The 23,564-nt window shown below is 48.5% G+C and overlaps 1 protein-coding gene across 1 annotated transcript in view; it reads left to right on the top strand.

Moving 5' to 3' along the window:
* Nucleotides 1–22,689: 22,689 nt before the first annotated feature.
* GABBR2 (gamma-aminobutyric acid type B receptor subunit 2) overlaps nt 22,690–23,564 on the top strand; it is a 236,672-nt gene continuing 235,797 nt past the window's right edge. Inside the window, exons 1-2 of the mRNA XM_042963492.1 lie at nt 22,690–22,752; nt 22,952–23,089. Of these exons, the coding sequence (XP_042819426.1) occupies nt 22,690–22,752; nt 22,952–23,089 (201 nt within the window). The remainder of the gene's footprint in view (nt 22,753–22,951; nt 23,090–23,564) is intronic.

Raw genomic sequence — 23,564 nt, 5'->3', positions numbered from 1 at the left:
AAAACCCTGGTCCCCTCACCCTGTGTTGAAACTCTAAGCTTATACTTGCTTCCTGGAGGTTTGATTGTGTTTTACTTTTTGCTATTGCCCTTCCGGACAGACCTTCTGGATCTTTTTTTGGAGCAGAGCTTTTTCTGCCATGGAGGCCTAGAACGCTAATTGCGGGTTGTGGGTTTTGCAGACCTGGCTGATGGTGAGGGGCACGGTCTCGTGGCACACCACCTTGTCTCCTCCAGTCTGCTGGCATCCACTCTTGCGCCGAGCTACAGACCCCTCCATTGGAACAAAATTTCCCAGAATCCCAGTGTATAAAATTGGTAGAAGGGAACCCTCCTGGCTAGACGGTGGTGGGGATCCAGAGCCCTGCCCAGTGGGGCCACACTATGTCAGTGCCCGCTTTGAGGGGCCTCCTGTGGAACAGAGGTTGAAATTCCCGGTTGGACTCCTCACCCTCAAGGCCCCACCTGGGAGTGAGACCGTCCATGTCTCTCCCCGATGAACCTACAGCTGAGGGTGCTCATCTTATCTCGTGCTCAGATGGGCAGAATGGCACAGAGCGCAATAGAGATGGCTCAGGTGTGCCCTCCCCCAGGGGTGGGGGAGGCCGCCATGGCAACAGCGGGCTGGTTCATGGAAGAGTGAAACCCATGAAGAGGACAGGGGCAGGGCGGGGTGGCGCGTGTGTGTGCTGTGACCAAACAGAGCAAACCTGTCCGTCCTGCATGGACTATGGGTGGGCTCCGGGGCCGAGGAGGGGTGTGATGCTGCCCCACAAGTTAACTGCACTCATGATCACTGGATGGGCTTTTAGATCCATGCATCTAAAAAACATTCAAGGCACTTGAGGAAGCCCTGGCGAGGCTTTGCCACCACAGCTGAAAAGAAAGGCCACTCCCCCAGGGTCCCAAGGTAGATCCAGATGTGTTAACACAGAGTCTGATGACAAAGCCCAAGTTTGGAAATTTGTGTTTCTTCTTGCACATGTGAAGTTTCTGTTGTTCTGTAAATAGTAATTAAAACTAGACAACAATGCCACGTTTTAATTTATTTATTTCAGCAGACTGCATCGGCGGCCTCCTAGTAAAATTCCTTTATCCTCTAGTATGCTCTCTGTTAACAGCACTTCTCCCTGCCGTGCACTCTTCTGTCCATGCTGTTTCTAGGGAATGTGGAGAATTTAGTGTGGCTGTGCTTTCTGGATGGGGTAGTGCATACTTTGAGGTGAGGCGTTTCCCGAGCTGTGGAAAATTAAAGCATTGTCTTCATAGTTAGAAAGCTTCCTCCTCCAACAAGCCTCTTCCAGCCATTCCGGTCACCGACCCTCCGTCCCCTAAGAAATCCTCAAGCAAGGCAGACGGATAGTGCGATCAAAAGTGCCTGGTTCTGGGCAGGGCTCTCAGAATGATTTATAAATGAATACTCTTTCCTACTCCCCACCACCTCAGGGGCCCTTCCCCTCCCCTTGCATGGTTTCATTAGCCCTCACTTCTCCGAGTATATTGCTGGAAGTTTCCTTGTCGGTGCTGCGACCCCAGGTGACTCAGGGATGCCTGCTGCCACGTCATCCTTGGTGTCCCCACCTCCCAGGTCTCATGAAGTCATGGGTAAGTGCCTAGTCAGGCTGGCTCCAAGCCCAGCTCCCCCCATCTGCTGTCAGTGTGCCCTTGAGTTGGGTACTTCAACTCTCTCAGCTGCTGCTTCCAAATCTGCAAAATGGGGGTGCTGTAAACATTCGGCTACTTGAGATGATGTTTGTGAAGAGTTTAGGGTTTTGCCTGGCACGTCGTGAGCCTCAGGAGTGGAAAGCTCAGTCCATGTGTGTCGTCCCTGGCATGTCGTTTGTGGTCACAAAGTTGCTGATTTAAAAATAAAGTTCTGGGAGCGCCTGGGTGGCTCAGTCGGTTAAGCGCCTGACTCTTGATTTCAGCTTAGCTCATGATCTCACAGTGCGTGAGTTCGAGCTCTGTGCTGTCAGGGCAGAGACAGCTTAGGATTCCCTCTCTCTCCCTCTCTCTCTGCCCCTCGCCTGGTGGTGCTGGCTCACACTCTCTCTCAAAATAAAGAAACATTTAAATGAAATAAAATAAAATAAAATTCTGTGTGCTCTGTTGTTATGCAGAAGAATCCAGCACATTCTTTTGCCTATTTGAGAGCAACAGGAATGGAATCTTGACAGGGACTCCTGTCCAGGATTCTCTGTGATTTCAGATAAGACGCACCCCATGGGTTCCCCAACAGTGCAATGCATCCCTTGGCCCAGATGACCTCTGTGAGCCCTTCCTGGCCTGACAGTTCCTAAAATACGAGTATCTGGAGCCTGAGCAGGGCATAGGGGTGGGCCCTCATCAGCAGCTGGTTGGGGAAGGCAAGTCAGCCCAGGGTTTCCTGGAAAGCTCTGAGATGGGAGGGGGGGGGGGGAGGGTTGGTGGTGGTCACCCCTTCCTCTGTGCTTGCTTAATAAGCTCCACTTTTGGGCTTTGAAGAGCAAGGCTGCCGGTTCCTGTGCCCACCACGCAGGGATGCCTGGCCTAGCATCCCCGTCTGCTGCTGTTCAGGGGAAGGGTCTTGACAGAATCTGTGAAAATGCCCCTCTGACCTGAGAGGCAGCTGGTAAAGGGTGTGCCTGGCACACAGCACAAGCCCTAGGATGGAGGCTGCGTGGCAGGGTCGGGAAGCCTGGTTGTCATGTCAACAGATTGGCTGGAAATAGCGAGGGGCGGGTTCCCATATGGTGCCTGTCGTGACCATACCACCCGCTCCTTCCATCGCACGGCTGGGCTGGCCTAGGCTTTTAGAGGAGTGGAAGTGGGGGACTCAGGAGGATATCCCCCTCTCATTGCCTCAGGAAGGACCAGATGAAGCAGGGACTGTCCTGGGGTCTCCAGTGTTGTTTAATGTGAAGCCCCAGAAAGGAGCTCATAGACCAGTGTCTACCCTCAAGGCCACCATGACTCCTTTCGTCCCCCCCTTGGGTGCCCAGCAAGCATTCCCTCAACACCTCGTGTGTGCCAGGGCCACAGGGGACCTGAGGAAAGTAAACTGACTAGAATCGGTCCAAGGTCAATTGGCTAGTAAGTGGGAGATTTGCAACCAGGCATCTGGCTGCAGAGTAGGACCCTAGACTGTTATGCTCCAGAGGTACAGGATATAGCCCCGTCCTTAGAGAGCCACACTCCAGGGGCTGCCCTGGGCCATTACATTCTGGAGGGTGCTGAGTATCTCACCCAGTAGAGGCTTCCAGAATGAAGCAAGATGTGCTGGGCTTGGCCAGGCACAGAGGATGTGGGATGTCTGTTATGGGGAAACCACATGCGGTCTAAGGAGTTGGGGTCTGGTGCCGGGTGAGGGGAGCACAGTGTCTCGGGCAAGAGGATCTGCCCCAGCCTGCTCGGTGACTTGCCGTGTGCCCTTGGTGACTTCCTGCCCTTCCCTCCACTCCAGTTTCCTCACGAATAGAGGGTAGCTGGGCAAGGAGGCCTCCAGCCTACTGACTGCACATGAGTCCATCCTCCAGACAAGAGGACGTTTTGTGCCCCTGTGTATTCATTATGGTGTTCCATGTTTATTTCTCTTTAGTTTCTTTGTATGGTGCATTTGAAAAACACTTTCCTGGCCCTGCAGAGAACAAAGGCATGCGTTCCCTTTCCATACCTAGGCTCAGGGATTAAAGACGAATGGATTTCTCTCCCATTTTAAGATTAGAAAACTGAGGCCCAGGAGAGGCCATGAGACCGGTCCTGGCAAGATAATATCACGTTCCTGCTTGTTTGGTTCAAATTGTGGGAAAATATACATAATATCAAATTTACCGTTGGAGCCATTTTTAAGTGTGCAGTTCGGCAGCATTAAGTTCATTCACACTCTTGTGCATTCATCGCTGCCATCCATCGCCAGAACACTTCATCTGCCAGACCGAAACTCTGTACCTATTAAACTCCAGCCCCCCATGCCCCCCTCCCCAGCCCCTGGGAGACACCACTCTACTTTCTGTCTCCGTGAATTTGACTCCACTACGTCCCTCATCTAAGTGAATCATGCAATATTTATCCTTTTTATCTGCCTCATTTCACTTCCTGCTTGCTTTTTTTTTTTTTTAATTTCAAGAACTGCATTCAAATAATATATATATATTTTAAGGCTCAGGAAGGATCTGTTAGACCTAAAAAGAAAACAAAGTAAGAATTTCACAGCAAGGTTGCTACTTGGGGAAAAAATAATCATATTTTTTCTGCATGAAAATGAATAAGCCCTAAAAAATCCTCCTGTTCTCTTTGCAGGATTTATGAAGGTAATTTTTCTTTGCCCTCCACCTGGGAAAGGGCCCAGGAGGCCAGGACGGGTGTTTAAGAAGCAGAGTCCCGGGGAGGGGGCACTGTGGAGGCCATAGGCAGCCTTACTTTTTACCCTGTGTCTGGGCTGGGTGGGGGTCCTCTCATGGTTAGAACTGGGCCCAGTTTTAGGGGGTGGTTCTGACAGGACCCGCTCTAGAGACACCAAACTACTGCCTGTAAGAATCCTCCCAGAACCCTGGAGCTTGGAGATCCTAGAGGCTGTCCCAGGACCAGGATCCTAAAGCCCAGAGACAGGAGGGGCCGAGTCCAAGGTCACCCAGCAAACAGCAAACAGCAAACAAATAGGAGCCCAGGGCTTCAGTCCCAGGACAGGCTGTGCCCTAGGATTGGGCGCCCTTCAATGTACATGGACTTCCAGCCCCTCCCCATCTGAATGCATTATCCTGAATGCATTATCCCCATCTAGCCAGACCTGCCCTCTGCCATGTGAGGGAGAGAGGCTCATTAGACCTGTTTTACAAGAAACTCAGGAGAGTGGAGTCCTGCCCGGCAGGCACTAGCCAGGAGTTGGCAGAGGAAGATGGAGACTGGGTGACAGCTCCTGGTTCATCTCCTTTTGTACCCCGGGTCCTGGGTCCAGGGCTCAAAGATCCTTCCTCCAGCTCAGCGGTTTTCCCGCCTATGTTTCCATCACCTCCTATGCTTTCCTGCCTCTAGCAGGTCACACTAACCTGGGGTGAAACCATCTAGAGGATTCTCGATCCCTCAGATTCTGGGATTCTGAGTGGCTGTTTTCAGTGGCCAGGCTTGGATGCTTCTGGAGTTGGAGGGGAACTATTACCAAGTTATTCTGGTTCTTAGTTGCTTTGACCTTCAGTAGTACATTAGGAACCATAGCAGTGGGGCTGGTTTAATGATAATTAAGATTACTGTTACTAATTCCCCATGATGCTCTCCAGGGTCTGCCGTCCACTGCCCTCCCGCCATGCTGGCCTCCCTTGCTTCCTGTGACACCTCCATCCTGCACAGCCTCTCACCTTCTCTGCGCTCCCCACACTCTCTTCTGGGTATCAGTCATTGCTGATAGGGAATTTAACAGTTCACTTCCCACCAACACCACCCTGCACAACCTGTCCCCCCACTTGATTTTTCCATTTAGCACTCATCACCGTATAACACATTTTACCTATCGCTGCATTATTGAACGTTTACTAACATTTTACTTATCCTACTTATTTATCCTCTCCTTCCCCGACTGGAATGGCTGGAATGGAAGCTCCCAGAGGGTGGGGATTTCATTCCCTGCTGCGTCCCCACCACCTGTCACAGTGCCTGACACATAGTAGGTGCTCTTGAAATTCATGTAGAGCGAATGAGTGAATGAACGCTGTTCTCGATGCGGGCCACCCTCCTCCACCCCCTCCATCTGGCTAATTTCTCCTCATGTTTCCAGATTCAGCGTAAGTGCCTCTTCCTGCAGGAAACCTACCCTGACTGCTGGTGCTGATTCAGTGGCCTTTTCTGGGCCCCACACTGCAGCTCTTTTCACAGCATGCTTTCCCATCCCCTGCCGTGTTTGCTCCCTGGCTTCTCTCTCATCCCCACTAGCCTGTGGCTTTTAAAAATGGGCTCTGACTTGTTTCCCTCTGTTTTCCCATTGCCTGGCATAGAGCTTGGCTTGCAGGAGATGCTTAGTAAATGCCTGATGCCACAAACTGAATATACACAGTATTGATAACTAGCTAAGGGCTCCGTCCCATCTAGTTCTTATAAGTGCGCTAGGGTTAGGCCTTCTCAGCACTGCTTGTCTGTTTCACAAAGGAGGGAGGTGCAGGGGTGTGAGCTCCCACCCAGGTTGCAATGGGCTGCCCTCTGAGGACCTGGACCCACCCCTGGCCTTCCAGAGGCTGCTGCTCTTGGAGCTTTGTCAGCCACTTGGTCAAAGGTCTTGCAAAGGGGCTTCTTCAGAGTGGATCATACTCCTAAATGCACCTGATCCCTAACTGCTGCCCCAAGATCTATGGGAGCCTTTCCTGGAGCCCCAGTCCTCAAATGAATCCCCCTTTTTGGAGCCTCCCCCAACCTCCATCAGCACTTCTTCCTGGGTCCTACTCTTCAAAAGAATTTCTTCTCCTGGAGAAGTTGTTCGTGGTATCTGTTTTCTGATCTGTCTTTCTAGTCAGGCTTCGTGCTGAAACCCCTTTACGTGCTTTCTAGGCAGGGAGAAGCTTCACATCCTTCAGGGTCCAGGCATGGCCCCAGGCACTGCAGTCTGGGTGGGCAGTGCCACGGGGACTTGGAGACCACTGAGCAGGACCTCAGCCATGGGGAAGATGTGGGGGGGGAGGTGGCAGGCAAGGATCGGGTCCTGGGGATGCAGACCTAGGAAAGTGTGTTAGGACTTCAGACTTGGAGAAGCTAGGGTACAGGAACAAGGGTTGAGATGGGGACACAGCTGGGCCCAAGGCTGCCTGTGCAAGTAGGACCCCCGAAGTCAACTTCCATATGAGGTCAATACCGCACCTGTGGGGTCAGGTGGCCACCGGGAGGGGAGCTGGGGAAGCTGGTCCAGAGTATCAAGGCGCTGGGAAAAAACCACCTCCTGAAAGGAGCCCACAAGACAGGTGCCCGCAACAGAAGTGGAAAGGTGTATGATGGGACTGGGGAACTAGAAAGTCCCTGAGTAGAGTCCCCTGGTCACTGTGGTGTGTGACAGAGGCCCAGCCTCCATCCATCAGGCGGGGGAGTGACCGCCCTGTCCCCAGCTGGAGGACAGGAGAGGCACATAATTAACTCTGAGTGAGCGGCTGCTGACGGAGAACGAACCTCCTGAGTAATGAGTGTGGCTGTGGGCTCAGGGGGTGACAAGCCCATCAGGCCTGCAGTCACCACTCACCTCCGAGCAGGCGTCTAGTGAAGGTTTGAGCACAGGCAGGAAGCTGTGTCAGCCTGCAGACCCCTGGGGGTGCTGGGGGGACAGCTCTGGACTGTGTCCCAGGAAATGACTGTCAGGTCCCAGGGAGAGTCGGTGGGGTGGGCAATCGGCCAGCCCCTAATCTGCATCTGTCCAGCACTGGACTCGGCAGTGTCCCCAGGCAGTGTTCCCAGGGCCCTGCATCCCCTCCTGGCTTCTCCGCCTCACTTCCCAGTGGCCCAGGATGCATAGGACCCTGGAGGAAAGCTAGGACTTCCCTCTCCCTCTGAGGCTTCCCTTCCTCTGCTTTCTGCATCTGACCCTTCTCTCCACCTGTCTTACTGCCAGGTCTTTGTCTCCCACCTAGACCCCCACTCTGGCCTCATTTTACCCAGCCCTTTGCCCAGCCTCTCTGCCTTCGTATCGCCCCTCAGGTGACAGGAAGGGTTGTCCTTCCGGCTCGGCTCTGGTGACGTCATTATCAGGTTAAGCCCTTTTAACAACGCCCCCGGGTTTAATAGGTACGGAGCTTTTGTGTTTGACATGATGAAAACATTCTGCAAATAGATACTGATGATGGTCACACCACATTGTGGGTGCACTTAATGCCACTGAATTGTGCAATTAAAAACGATTAAGATGGTTAAAACAAAACAAAACAAAACAAAAGCTCCATGGGTCCCCCAGAATAGGTGGCAACCCTGTGTGTGGGTGCTCAAGCGCCCTTTCCGGTCCACCTCTCATTTCTTTCGTTCGCCCGTGGATGCGCCAACCCGGAGAACCATTCGCTATTCCCAAGACTTACTCCACTTTTCCCGTCTCCTTTTCTCTCCCCAGGGAATTTCAGGATTAGTCTTTTACTAATTTACTCCTTTACTCAGTGAAGTAATTCTTTCTACAGCCACCTCCTGCAGGCTTCTGCCTGAACACCCCTAGTGACAGGCAGCCCACTGTACTACTAGGCATTTTACCCCATTTCTGGACGGCTCGGAGAGTAAAAGGCAGAGGCTGTATGGCCTGGGTTTGAGTCCTGGGGTCAGGACTTAACTAGTCACGTGACCTCAAGCTTTTCAGTTAAGCTCCCTGAATTTGTATTTTCTCCTCTGTTCAATGAGGGGTAGTGTTGGTATCCATTTTACAGGGTCATTGCAAATATTCAATGAGGTCTAGTATGAATAGTAAATGAGATGATACATATGAAGAATTTAGCATAGTGCCTGGCACATAGGTCAATGCCAAAGAAACGTTAGTGTGATATGTATAAATTGAACCAAAATCTGGCCTTGAGCACCAACCAAAACACATACTGTTAGGGCAAGAAAGAATCAGAGATGAAGCATGGCAGTCATTTGTAGGTTCCCTGACACCTAGGTCCCCTCTCCTGCTGGCCAGGTTGCACTTTGGGTCCCTGGGACTTTCCTGGGTCAAGTCTGATCAGTGAGTTCCATTTAATTGCTGGTTGAGCATCTCCAGAATTGTCTTTTTCCTTCTCCTTTGGGAAATGGCAGCATTTAAGATGGCGGTTGTTCCATGAGTTTGGACCCCTGAGTTACTATGACACGTCGAGCTCCCCTCACTGAGAGAGAAATCAATATTTCTGGAGTGTCCCATGGAGATTTGGGGGTGTTCCATTGGGAATTGGGCATGTGTGTTGCCACCGCACAGCCTAACCTCTCCTGACAGATAAATCTGCTAACTCACCCTTCTCATCTTACAAGTGAAGCCCGGTGAGGAGGAGGTCACAGGGCCAGGCAGTGGGAGGCCTGGCCTCACCTTGTGCAGGACTGGATCCTGTACTTGACAGAGCTGGGTTTCTTCTTTCTTTCATTCCTTTCCTCATTGGTCTTCCCCATCACTGGGTCCTGTTAAGGGGGCTGTTGAGATGGATCCATTTGACTGGGTCCTGTCGATGTCATGTGCTGGTCAAACCCAAGTCTCAGAGCCCCTTAGTTAAGGGGCCTGACAAGTGAGCTCTGCTCTGGGCACGTTTTTCCCAGGGGTGCTGGACCAGGTTGCTCATCAGGCCTCACATCTGGACTGTGGTCCCTACCTCCTAGCTGACCTCCTCTTCCCCCTGCCACCTCCCTCCCCGGGCCTCCTCCTTCCTCTACACCAGACTCCAGAGGCATTTGTGTGAAACCAGCTTCCATCTCGGCACTCCCCTGATTAAAGAAAGTGCTTCCTGCTGCCCAAAGGGAAGAAATCCCTCCCTGCCTGCTGCCCAGCTATCTGAGCATCCCCAGGGCTCTGGCCCACCCATCTGCCACATCCCCTCTGCACCCTGTGCTCCTGCCCCAGAAGCAACGTCTCCATTTCTCCTGTATGCCTGACACTTTCCTGTTGCCAGGCCTTTGCTCCTGCCGGATCTCAGCCTGCTGTGCCTCCCTGTCACCCCTGTCTCTTCCACACTTTCAAGGCTCAGCTTGACTGCACCTCTTCCAAGAAGTCTGGGCAGAATATGTCAGTGTGACTTCAATATTCTTTCCTTTTTTGCGTGACTTGTGTGTCTCCTGTGGTTCCCACTTTTATCTGGCCTTGTGTTACAGCTTTTTGTTTCATCCTTCTCTCACGCTCCCTGATGGCCGAGGCCGTCCCCAGCACCTACCCCAGGACCTGGCTCTTCATCACCCCCCATGAGTATGATCGGAGGAAACCCGTGCTCTGTAACTGATCCAACTCTGCTGTGGCCCGCACCACATTTTCCCAAATTGTTTCTGTGTCTCCAGCCATCTCTAGACTGTAAGTCCCTGAGGGCAGGGGTCGTGTCTTCACCCCCTCACATCTTCCACCTCCCTCGGCAAATGTGGAGCCAGGGCGCCCCTCAGAGAAGCGTATTGTGGAGGCACGTGTGGGGTGGAGAGGGGCAGCGGTGGCTCGGTGGCACACAGCTGGTGTGCAGTCCCTCTTCAGCAGGTGACCTGGGCCCCCATCCCCAGGGGAAGTGCTGAGAACTTGTGATATTTGTGCACACCTGTGGAAAGGAACATCGCCATCACCACTGCCTCCTGACAGGCAGCCTGCCTGTGTTTTGCGTTTGTGACCCTGACTTTTAAAAATGTCACACCTGCATAGGCGGGGGCCCCTATCGCCAGCTAACCACGAAACGCAGTCTGTGGCCACCCGTCTGAAAAACATGTGGTAATTTGCGTAGATGGCTTTACTCACGCAGGGGAGAGACGTGTGCTGTGGCCCCATCATCCTCAAATAACACAGTCTGCAGCTGGCCAAGAATCCAGAGTGACAACTTCAGAGAGAATACAGAAATGCCAGTGTTTCTCAGTATCCAGGATGGACAGTCTGGCTCTCTGGAGGCTTTTAGAAGCAGATGGTCTGTCCATCACCCTGAGGAAAGGGTGTGAAAAACTCAAGATGGCTGGACTTAATAAGCTCTTCGGGACGGAGATACGGATATGACTACTTTTTATTTCAGGTTGTAGCCATCCACAGGGATTGCACCCACCGCACAGCATAATGTTGTCCAGCCGATACGTTTTAAACACCTGTTTGGATCCAGGCCCTTTGCTGGGCACGGGGGACAGAGGGGACCAGGATAGCCCAGTGCAGCAAATCTGAGCTGTTTCTACTTATGTCCTTCCAATTCTGGTTTGACATCAGTGGCCTGCATGATAGGGGAAATATTTAAATGCACAGCACGCTTTCTTTCTGCCTTTTCCTGTCATCTTTTTCTCTCTTTAAAGTTTCACCTTTTTCTAATAGTTTTCCAGGTGTTTTGATTTCTTACATTTCAACATTTTTGCAGCAGGTGGTTAGAACAAATGGCTGTTGGTCGATGCTCTCTAATTGCAGTAACAAACACCCTGTGTTCCGGTACTTTCATATATTAAGGCAATTTCTTGCTCATGTCATAGTCAAGTGCGGGTCAGGGGGTGTGTTGGTTGGGCACTCTGGGAAGCAGGTGCCCAGATGGAGTTGGAGGTGCACTGAGAAAGATACAGGGGGGAGGGAGCAGAGAAAGGCAGGATGGATCTTCTGACTGTGGGCAGGTCTGACTCCCCGTGAAAGGCTGGGGTTTTTGAGGGGAAGGGAGCAGGGTGGGTGGGAAGACGCACAGGCAACATTGCCGCTCTGAGAAAGTCCCACCCAGACCAGAGGCTCAAAGCTTGCCTGCTGTTGAGTCTTGTGCTGGCCAGAAACGGTGAGCCCCTATCCCCCCTCCATGCTCAGCCAAGGGTTGGTTTGCCTGGCAGGAGTGAGAAATATCCCGAAGGCATGGTTCCCGGAGGCTGTCAGCTCTTGAGACTGCCCTCCTGCTGATGGTTTCTCTTGAAGTAGCAGTCCTACTTGGCCCCGGGGTGGGCCCCAGGGACTCAGGGTTGGGGGAGCCCTACCACTTATAGGTCCTTGGAGTCTCCCCATTCACACTGTGGTAGAACAGAGAGCACAGAGTGGCCATGGAATGGTTTCATAGGCCAAGCACATGCCATTGGCCAAAGCTCAGTAGTCACACCTGGTTGCGAGGGAGGCTGTAGAATGTCGTGTGGCTGTGTGCCCAGGGAGAAAAACAGAACACAGATACCTTGGAGCAGGGATTCAGAGTCCGTATCCCAACTCTGCCTCTTACTGGCCGTGCAAACTTTGAGCAAATTTCTCACCTCTCTGACCTTCAGTTTGTTTCCTCATTTATTAAAATATGAACAATAAAAGGACATACTTCATAGGGTTGTTGTGCGGATTAAGTGAGTTAATACATTTAAAGAAATTAGAACCGTACCTGGTACAAACAGTAAAAAAAAAAAAATTGCTGTGTTATTATTATTACCCTCATTGTTTCCAAATTTAATATTTCAGTACACATTTTTTTTTATTTTTTAAATGTTTATTTATTTTTGAGAGAGAGAGTGAGACAGAGCATGAGTGGGGGAGGGCCAGAAAGAGGGAGACACAGAATCAGAAGCAAGCTCCAGGCTCTGAGCTGTCAGCACAGAGCCTGATGCGGGGCTCGAACCATGGACTGTGAGAACATGACCTGAGCCAAAGTCGGACGCCCAACCGACTGAGCCACCCGGGTGCCCCAGTAAACATTTCTTGAGTATCTACTCTGTTCAAGGAATTTTATATGTCACAGGAACTTAGTTGCTTTTCCTAGCACTTAATACATGCTCAGAAAATGTCTAAATGAGTTCATTTCGTTGGAAAAACAATACAGTGTGTGTTTAATTCAGTTGGCCATGGTGCTGGGCTAATTTTAAACATGATTTAGCAATAAGAAATGTAAAGTCCTGTTTCTCAGCTCAGAAAGTCGACCACAGAAGAACAGAAGGAGAGATTTACAATGGTTGAGAAAGCATGCTGGGTGTGAGAAGCCTACCTATTTAAAAATGACCTTCCGTCTTTATAAAAATAATATATGCATTAAAAATTTTTTCAAGTTAACAAATAAGTACAAAGGAGAGTTACAAAAAATCATTCAAAATTTCACCATTTTTAACATTAGATGAGTCTCCTTCCAGACACCTCTCCATGCATATGTTATATGGAGGGGAGATGGACAGAAATCATTTTATAAAATGAGATCATTATTACATGCTATTTAAAACTGATGTTAAGTTTTATTTATTTGAATGTTATAGAAGAAAAAAAGGAAATGTAAAGTATAAGAAATTACTCCACATTAGACAATTTTTCCTTCATTATAGAAAATCCTTGTTTCTAAAATATCAAGGGTAATAAAAACAGTGAAAAACAATGAGGAGAGTCCTGGCTTTTAAACTCCAGTTTTCCATTTTCTTTTCTTTCCTTTATTAATTTTGTCTATTTATTTATTTTGAGAGAGAGAGAGCACAAGCAGGGCAAGGGCAAAGAGAGAGAATCCCAAGCAGGCTCTGCACTGTCAGTGTAGAGCCCGACATGGGGCTCAAACCCATGAACCGTGAGGTCATCCCTTGAGCCGAGATCAAGAGTGAGATGCTTACCCAACTGAGCCATCCAGGTGCCCCTCCTGTTTTCAATTTTATTTATTTATTTAAAAAAATTTTTTTAATGTTTATTTATTTTTGAGAGAGACAGAGACAGAATGCGAGTGGGTTAGGGGCAGAGAGAGAGGGAGACACAGAATCTGAAGCAGGCTGCAAGTTGTCAGCACAGAGCCTGATGCGGGGCTCGAACCATGGACTGTGAGATCATGACCTGCGCTGAAGTCGGACGCTCAACCGACTGAGTCACCCAGGTGCCCCTCCTGTTTTCAATTTTAGATAGTATAGACTAAAGTTTTCCTGTGGAAGAAGAGGAAATTTGTGACTCTTTTCCCTCCTCCTCTTTCTGAGTTTTATGTTACATTAGTGTCTTCACATTGTGGGTTGTTTCATGTGAAATGGGTCCAACGCACACGATTGCTCCTTTTTAGTCACAAGCCTCTGTTCTTGAGATTTGTGTTTTTTGAGTCGTATTTGGTTGGCTGCATTTATCATCTAGTAGTCTTTTTCTTCTCCCCCCACCCCCCAAGAAAGTTTCAAAGGTGTTTTGTTACCAAGATTATGTCTGCTGGTTTAGTAGTTTTTACTGACAGTAAACTCTGTGTGAAATAGGTGCCACATACAAGGAATGCATTTTAAGGTTGCATTTTAAGGTTGCGTTAATAGTAGTCCATGCTCAGAATGAGGGAGGTGATCATTTCATTCAGTTTGGTATTGCGTCTAGGCATGCTCTGAACAAATCAGTAAAGAAAAGACAACCCAATAGAAAAATAGGCAGTCACTGGTCCAAAAGAAGAAACAGAAACACCTGTAAACATATGAAAAGATGGCTTATCCTCTTTAAAAATCAGTATCATACAAATTGAACTGACATCAGATACTCACAGGGTAGGCAACAATTACAGTTGGTAGGGGTGTGGAGTAGTGAGACCGACAGTGGGAGTGTAAATGGATAAAACCACTTTGAAAAGATGTGGGAGATGCTGTGATTTCACGACTCCATTTCCAGGTTCAGACCCTGCAGGAGCCCTGCGTGTGTGCCGCGTAGAGAAATGTGCAGCCGTCTTACTTACAACAGCAGCCACACAGAATCCTGGAGACAACCCACGTGTCCGTCAACAGGGCAACGAACAAATAAGCCATGGCATAGTCCTACCGTGGAATGCTACACAGCCCTGAAAATGAATGAGCTGCAGCTCTGTTCAACAACACACATCTCACAAACATAACATGAAGCCATAAAGAGGTTTTCAGTTCAAGGTTCAGGCAAAATGTATAGCATGATTCTACATATGTGTATGTGTGTGTATACATACATATATATATATATATATATATATATATATATATATATTCAAAAACAAGCAAACTTACGTGATATAACGTTTAGAAAATGTAGACATGTAATTTAATTATAAAGAGGGGTGCCTGGGTGCCTCAGTCAGTTAACCGTCTGTCTCGTGATTGATTTCAGCTCAGGTCGTGATCCTAGGGTTGTGGGATCAAGCCCTGGATTGGGCTCCATGCTGAGAGTGGAGCCTGCTTGGGATTCTCTCTCCCTCAGTCCCCCTCCCTCACTTGCACACTGCCTCTCTCTCTCTCTCAAAAAATTAAATAAATAAATAAATAAATAAATAAATAAATAAATAACAATTACGAAAAGCAAAGAAGGATAAATCCAGAGTAGGGGTGCTCCCTGGGTGAAGGCGGGGGGTGGGGGATACGTGGGGTGGCCACACACAGGCTTCCACATAAGCTGGGTGTTGGGTATATGGCATGTTCATTCTGCTGTTTTTCATACTTTACTTAAGTTATATGTATAAGGTACATTCTTTTCTGCAAGTGAAATATCTCATAGTCACATGTTCTTATTTAAAATAAAAACAGTGCTCACCTTCTATGTGACCTTGGGCAAGTTATTTCGCTACTCTGAACCTCAGTTTCCTTCTCTGTAAGGGTGGAAATAATAATTGTTTCTGCCTTATAATAATATTGTAACAAACAGGATAATTTACACCACGTTCTTAGTACCAGGCCTAATACATAGTGAGTGCCTGGTGGGTGTCAGCTATGTGACTTTTCTGTACAGGGCAGATGGAGGTGTTTGGGCGGGGGGCGGGGGGGGGTGCATCCTAGAAATATCTGTCCTCTGAAGCCTTTCCAGAGGATGACCACAGATGGAAAGGGTGTGGAATCATAAGAGGATGATTAGAAGAGTGAAGGGTCATTTGGCTTGAAAGCATGTCATGGAGTCAAGTCAGGCTGGCTGAGTTTAGGTATCTGAAGGGCTCTCATGGGAATGGAAGACTGTATGTATTCTAACAAGTTCCAGAGCAGGGGTGCGCAAACTATGGCCCGTGGCCCAAATCTGCCTGCTGCCTGTTTTGGTAAATACAGTTTTATTGGATTGCAGCCACACTCATTTGTTTATGTATTGTCTGTGGCTGCTTTTGTGCTACAGAGGGTTGACGAGTCGCAAATATGGTCCACAAAGCCTAAGATGTTTACTGCCTGGCCCTTTACAGGAAAGGTTCGCTGACCTTTGTTCTAGAATGAGAACTTGGAAAGGAAATGCAAAAGGAGGGTGATTTCAAGAACGACATAAGAACTTTCTAAGAAGCAGAGCTGGCCAATGACAAAGGAACTCCCTGGTGAGGTAGTGAGACCCCTGCCACTGGAGGGGTATAAACAGATGCTGACCACTCCTGGAGTGGGAGACACAGAGGGGGACTTTGTAGCTGGGGCAGGTTGGACACATCAGTTTTTAAATTCTTCTTCAATTCTGAAATTCTGTACGGGGTAAATTCTCAGTTTCAAATTGGTTGTTATTAACTGTGACATTTTCCTGGCATTTTTACATTTTAGTGCTTGGCAACATTTGCTTTGAAATTTTTAAGTCAAAAAAGTATTTTAATTCTTTAAAAATGAGATTTAAATGAAAATGGAATGTAGTCCAGAGTTCTACTTTTTCATTAAAAAAATGGATTTTCATGGCTTTTGGGTCCATTCCCATTTATAGGTGCTGAATTTTAAGAGCCTGTATGTGCCAATTATGATTTCTCTGTGACAAGTCTGTCCTTCCCAGGAAGGAGGAGCCATTGGAAATGAAACCAGGGAAAGGAGTTTGGGGACAGTGACCATGAGCTGCTGTAGAGTTGGAGTCCGCGGAGGGCCAAGAAGAAACATACTGGAGAGGAAAGGGGAGTGGGGGAGGGGGAAGCAACAGTTACAGAGGGCCTACTGTGTACCAGAGCCCATGTCCAAGTGGCAAAACTGCAGACCAGAGACTGGCCCATCCATAAGCTTTGAACCGTTGCGAGAGAATATGGGCCGTGAAGGAATTGTCTCCCCTGTGTGCGGGTCAAGGTTGGCCATGCCAACCGTCAGAATGCCCTCTAGAGGCGGGTGGGTGGGAAGGTTCTAATCGGGGAGTTGGGGAAGTTGGAGAACATGATAAAGCCCATAGCTTTCTTTCAGAGCACAAGAACCCCCTTATAGGGGCTCTGAGAGCAATTCATCAAAAGCCAAATCGCTCAAAGACAACTTGCCATAAACAATTTCTCAGAATGATAGTTTTGCCCAGTGACCGGCTCACTAAAAGCCGTCTGACAGACACCTTAAATGGGGGGCATAGAAAAGCTTTGGCATTTCCCTGGCTCATGCAGGGGTGGGTCCGAAGTCTGCAAGAAGAGGACGATAATAAACAGGCATTAGGGGAGCATCTCCAAGGGCAGCCTTGAGGAAGGACTGAAATGTGAAATGTAGGTGAAATTGACTTTCACCTGAGCTGGAAGGACAAATCCTTGTGAAACGGCCATGTGAAGTGTCTGCAAGGAGTCCTTCAGGAAACTCAAACTTAGAGAAATTCCCCCAGTGATTTGGTGAATTGATTCTCAGGCAAACTGGCGTGCAATGGATTAACTTCCAGGGAGTGTGTGCGAGTGACTGGCTCAGCCAGTATCGCCTCGCAGTCCTCTCAGGACATTCACCTGCCCTTCTCCAGGCCGAAACCAAAAATCGCACGTGGGTGAGGACCTCCGGAGTCGTCCGCTTCGTGGTTTTCAGGCATTTTATGCTACTAGCAATGGAATCCCCTTTTTCAGATTAAGTATTACGTGGGACCTTGATGCTGAATATAGAACAGATATAGAAGAAGAGCTGCTAGGAGCCCAGGAACCCCCTCGCTGGCTCCAAAACTTCTCTGCCGGGTCCTAGGCAGGCGCCTGAGGGCCTCCAGGTCGACAACCTCCAATCTGGTTCATCCACAGAGACTCAGCTTTGGTCAGCTGGAAAGTCCCTCTAGTTAGGACACTATTCGTATCAGGCAAGAAGTTACGGTATCAGAATGAGGATGACAGAGGGGCTTCTGAGTGGCTCAGTCTGTTAAGTGTCCAACTTCAGCTCAGGTCATAATCTCATGGTTCGTGGGTTCAAGCCCAGCGTGGGGCTGTGCTGACAGCTCAGAGCCTGGAGCCTGCTTCAGATTCTGCGTCTCCCTCTCCCTCTCTCTGCCCCTCCCCTGCTCGTGCTCTGTCTCTCTCTCTCTCTCTCTCTCTCTCTCTCTCTCTGTCTCAGAAATAAAATAAAAAAAAAAAAGAAAGAAAAGAAATGAGGATGAGGGAGAGTAACATCTAAAATGGGACAGGTATGCCATGTGATTTTTATTTGGTAGTCACTTTAAAAGTGCTCTCTTTAGGGGAGCTGGGGAAGTGTGCTTTGTGCCCCGTAGGTGATTTATTCTGCCTCAGGTCCAGAGCACTAATCAGGAGGAGACCTGGGTTTGGAGCGTTATTCTGAGGGAAATGGTCCTTTCTAGAATACTGCTAGCTTTAACATCACCGTTGCCTGTTGAGCTGAGTTCTCCAGATTGTTGAGGAAGCTCTGAACCAGGAATCCTGAAATGCTTCCCCTAATCCTGACAGGGCAGTGACAAACCCCTTCCCTCCTCTAGTCCTTGGGGTCTGCATCTGAAGATGAAGGTACAGGGCTAGCTAGATTAGCGATGCCCATGGTGTTTGGATTTCACACACCAGTAAAAGCTAAAGAAGCAGAGTGGGGAGGGGGACGTGGAAGAGAAACTTCTATTAAAAAAAAAAACCACTTTGGGGCACCTGGGTGGCTCAGTCAGTTAAGCGTCTGACTTTGGCTTGGGTCATGATTTCACGGTTCATGAGTTCAAGCCCCATGTCAGGCTCTTTGCTGACAGCTAAGAGCCTGGAACCTGCTTCGGATTCTGTGTCACCCCCCCTTCTCTGCCCCTTTCCTGCTCGCACTCTGTCTCTCTCTCAAAAATAAATAAACAATAAAAAAAATAATAAACCCTTTATTTTGTCATGTTAGGATATTAAAAACAAAACCATTCGGGACACCTGGGTGGCTCATTTGGTTAAACACCCGACTTCGGCTCAGGTCATGATCTCGTCCTACATGAGTTTGAACCCCTCATCGGACTCTGTGCTGTCAGCACAGAACCTGCTTCAGATCCTCTGTCCCTCTCTCTCTCTCTCTGACCCTCCTCCACTCATGTCCTCTCCCTCTCTCTCTCAAAAATAAATAGACATTAAAGAAAACAGAAATTCATTTTAAAAAAACCATTCTACTATCTATAATTTTACAACAGAAAAACATTTCAACACCATACAGAGTCTGAAGCATCTTGTCTACAAATTAAGGATAGCTTTTGAAATGAAATACATTTAACTTTAAAGAAAACCTCAGTATATTATTCTTGCTTTTCTCATTCTACTTCACCGTGTTAGTTTTCCATTGCTGCTATAACAGATGACCACAGATTTAGTGGTTTACTCCACAGCCATGCATTGGCTCACACAGTCCACGGGCCAGAAGTCCAGGTACTGCATGATTCAGTTGGGTCCTCTGCTCAAGGCTTCACAAGGTCAAAATCAAGGTGTCTCCTGGGCAGGGTTCTTAACTGGAGGCTCGACTGGGGAAGATCCAGTTCCTTTGGATTGCAGGACTGAGGCCCCCATTTTCTTAACATGTGGCCCCGTTCACCTCCAAGCCAACAGGCACACTGAATTTATCCCATGCTTGGAGTCTCTGATTTCACTCCTGCTACCAGCAAATGAGACCTCTGCTTTTTGGGACTCGTGTGATTACATTGACCACCTGGATAATTCTTCAAAGTCAGCTGATAAGAAACCTTAGTTATATCTGCAAAGTCCTTTTTCATGTAACATAACATATTCGTGAGCGTAAGATCAAGGGGCACGGATCGCGGGGGCCAAAATTCCACCTTTCACACCCAGCCTGGTGAGAATGGAGTAGGATAAACATTTGTAAACATTAGAAGATTCTTCCAGTTAAAATACTGGTTGTCAAATATTCTCCTGCTCTTGAGTCGACATTCAGGGTGTGTATTTGTGAGAAGTCAGGACATCATCATTATTACAGAGTCTTGCACAGACAGGGTACCAGGGAAATGTTTGCAGAGCGAACAAGTATTAATAAGTTCATTGTTGCTCATATTGTTTTAATGCAACTTTGATTATAAATCTTGTGGCACTGTATTATCATTGTCACCAGCTACAGATTAGGAAACAAGCTAAAATCATTACAAGAATGTATTAAAATGGGAAATGATTCAGTAAATCATGGTAGAAACAATTAAAACATGAACTGCTCTGTTATATCGGCTGTGTTCCGTGCAGGGTGGGAAGTGTTGCTTTCAATCAAGGAACAAGGACAATTAATAGAGGGCCCCAAGAAGCAATAAGAACTTAATCTTTCTTCTTTCCCTCTCTCCTTCCTTCCCATCTTTCATTTTCTCCTTCTCTCTTTCTTTCTTAGCAAAAAAAAAAAAAAAAAAAAATTTTAATGCAGTCCATTTTTAAATTAAATTTAAATTAAAAAATGGAATTATTTCCCAGATCTCTGCAAGCTGCAATTCTCAGCCTTGCCCAGGGCCTTTTGCCTTTCCCCCACCACCCGTCCCCACACCCTGCCCTCCCCCGGGTGCTTAGGGCCTGCTGGGCCCTACCCCTCCCCTGCACAGCCACTGTGCCCCATGTGACATGGCCTCCCCCTGCTGTCTCACCGCCTCTGCTGGACAGTGGGCTCTCTGAGGCCAGCCACCGCTCACACTCGGGTTTCCAGCCCTGTCAGCACCCGCTGTGGGTCAGAGTCTCTCAAATGAAAAGAGAGCAGTAAATACTGAGCCACTCTGGTCCCACATTATGATCACTTTAGGGGAAGGGAGAGGGAGCAGAAAGGAAGAGGAGGACCCAGAATGGAGAGGAAGACAAAAGTAAGAGGAGGGACGTGGGCATAGAAGGAGAGGAGAGAGAGCAGATACAGGGAGGATGTCAGAGGGCTCCTTCAGGCATGCAACAGATTCTTGCTGTCCCTTACTGAGCTCTGGGGAGATAGCTGTGAAAACAGTGACAAAAATCCTTGCTTTCGGAGGCTTACCTTCTAGTTGGGAGGTCAGTCAATATACAGGCATCAAAAAACAGGATGATTTCAGATAATGTTAGGAACTGCCTTAGGGCAATAAATAAGGTGGCATGTTAGGGAGTGACTGGAGGTGGGGGACATTTTGGATGGGGGACAGCGATGAGAAGGTAACAGCTATACCAAGTCCTAGATGATGAGGAGTGAACCATGCCGAGAAACGAGTGAATATTGTTCCTGGCAGAGAAAACAGCAAGTGCAAAGGCCCAGAGGCAGGAAGGAAATTGCTCTCCGTTTCAGGGAACAGAAAGGAGGCTGATGAGCTGTACTTGATGAGCAAGGGAGAGAGATGGAGGAAAATCAGGTCAGAGTGGGAGGCAAGGCTGAACCTAGTGGCTTCTTGTGTCCATTATGATAGGGGGGGTTCACACCCTGGCCCCAAACTTGTAAATAAGACAAAGTAGCTGTTATATAACCAGTTAGCCTAACACTTAGAGCGTTTTCTAGCAGCCCTGTCTAAGAGCCATCTGACTGGTGGAACTTAAGACCCAGACCCTTACAATTCTCTGAAACCGACAAGATGTGCTAGTCTTCGGTGATTTTCTTTTCTGTCCACAACGGTTATCGTTTTATTGTCCTGTAGGACATTAACTGGTTTTGTATCTAATTTGGCAATCTTACCTTATTTCTTATTTTTCCATTCGCCATAAAAATCCCTGTCTCTCAAATTTTCTCTTGAGTCCACTTTGCCACGCTGCAGATCCCCTTATTAATGAGTTAAATAAAAGGTTGACATATACCCACTATCAATTTTCGTAAGAATGATGTTTTTAACCTTTTGAGAATTACATTCTGCTAAGAGGTTGGGTTTTAAGTGCACGGAAAGCAGGACAGTCAGAAGGACTGGTTTATGTTTTACAAAGAAGCCTCAGACGGCTGGGTGGTGAGCAGGCTTAGCCGGGCCCCGGGGGAAGCAAGGAGCCCGGCTAGGGGCCAGTGCCTCTGTGCAGGGAAGAGACAAATGACAGAGGTAGAGGTGGAAGTGAGTCCTCACCTACTCCTGACATTTGGGGACATTTGTCCTTGTTCGTTTCCACGCTGGATCCCTGGGATCTGTTTTAGTGGCCAGTTTTCGTCTCTGGTGTGGGAGCTCCTTGGCAGGAGCTGTGTCCAGCTTTTGTGTGACCTAAGCATCCAGCCCTGGACTGGACATAGCAGTGCTTGGCAAGGGTTTGCCGAGCGAATTCTCCTCTTCAGATCCTCCTCCTCCTCCTCTTCCCTTTCTTTTTCCCCTTCTTCCTCCTCCCCTTCTTCCTTCTTTTTTTATTGTGATAAAATATGCATAGCATAAAATTTACCATTTTAACCATTTTTAAGTGTACAGTTCAGTGATTAAGTACTTTCAATTGTCGTGAAACCATCACCACCGTCCGTCTCCAGAATGTTTCCATCATCCCAAACTGAGACTCTGTCCTCTTAAACATGAGCGCCCCCCCTCTTCCCTTCTCCCCCAGCCCCTGGAAGCCACCATTCTGCTTTCTGTCTCCACGAATTTGACTCCTCTAGAGACCTCATCTAAGTGCAGTCCCACGATATCTGTCTTTTTGCATCTGGAGTTTTTTCATTTAGCATGATGTCATCAAGGTTCATCCGTGCTGTGGCATGTGTCAGAATTTCCTTTCTTCTTAAGGCTGAAAAACATTCCGTTGTGTGTGTATAGATCGCGTTTTGTTTATCCCTTCGTCTCTTGATGGATAGGTAGGTTGTTTTCACCTTTTTTGGCTATTGTGAATAATACTGCTGTGAACATGGATGGGCAAATATCTCTTCGAGTCCTGGCTGTCAGTTCATTTGGCTGTCTCCCCAGAAGTGGAATGCTGGATCATATAGTAATCCTGCTTCACTTTTGGGGGAACTGCAGTACTGTTTTCTCTCGCAGATACACCATTGTGCGTTCCCACAAGCAATGAGCCATGGTTGCAACTTCTCCACATCCTCACCGACACTTACTGTTTTGTGCTTTTTTGATAATGGGTGTGGATTTGTCTTCTTTTAAAATATAAATGACCCAGGAAGAGGGAGACTCCAGAGTGAGGCATCTGGGGGCTCTTTCCTCCGTGCGTTCTGCATGGAGATAATGGAGGAGCCAGAGGTCCTGGAGTTGGATCAGGGGGGTGCTTGGGCGGAGGAGAGCCTGGATGTGGGGGGGCCATCATCACACCCACCGAGCTTACAGCGTGGGTTCGGGGCTGGCTGAAGGAGAGGCCGCCCGATGGGGGAGCTGAAACCTAGAAGGTTTCCCGTGAGGAAATTTGTTTGTGTGAATCTGCTGTCGGGCCCCTGTCCCTGGGGAAAGCTGTTTCTAATTCAGGCTTCTCTTTCTGTCTGTTGCTCCCCAGTGTGATAATGCGAAAGGGTTGAAAGCCTTCTACGATGCAATAAAATACGGGCCGAATCACTTGATGGTGTTTGGAGGAGTCTGTCCGTCCGTTACATCCATCATTGCAGAATCTCTCCAAGGCTGGAATCTGGTGCAGGTAAGGTTTGGGTCACTTTTGGTTAGGGGACTGTCTTCGGCATCAGTCTTTTGCAGGAATGGTTCCTTGTGCAACATGGTTTCTAAGTTGCCCCGTTCATGCCTCCCCAACTCTTTCCTGGATGATCACACAGCTTCCTGCTACCCCCACTCCTGGCCCAACCCTCTGGCCTTTCTGGCACGGCCGATGCAGTGGGTCTCTGTGGGGTGGCCCCAACTCCACTGTGTGTTTGGAATCTTTTAGTGACTCCCTAGCCTGACTGTCAGTGCCATCGACATCCAGCCAATTGCCCGCCTAGCGTCATCTCTTGTCCCTGCCGCTCACCCCATGCCTCAGCCCCTCCCGACAACCCACCTTTCCCCAGAGACATCTTGCACCTTCAGACCTCTGAGCCCTGCTCTCACTGTTCCCTGATCAGATGGACTTTTATCTCCTTGCTGCCAAGCCTCCCTCCCCCACTGAAATTCTCTTGTCC

The sequence above is a fragment of the Panthera tigris genome, chromosome D4 (assembly GCF_018350195.1).
Source record: "Panthera tigris isolate Pti1 chromosome D4, P.tigris_Pti1_mat1.1, whole genome shotgun sequence".
NCBI lineage: Eukaryota > Metazoa > Chordata > Mammalia > Carnivora > Felidae > Panthera > Panthera tigris.
This window is presented reverse-complemented; position numbering and strand designations above follow the sequence as displayed.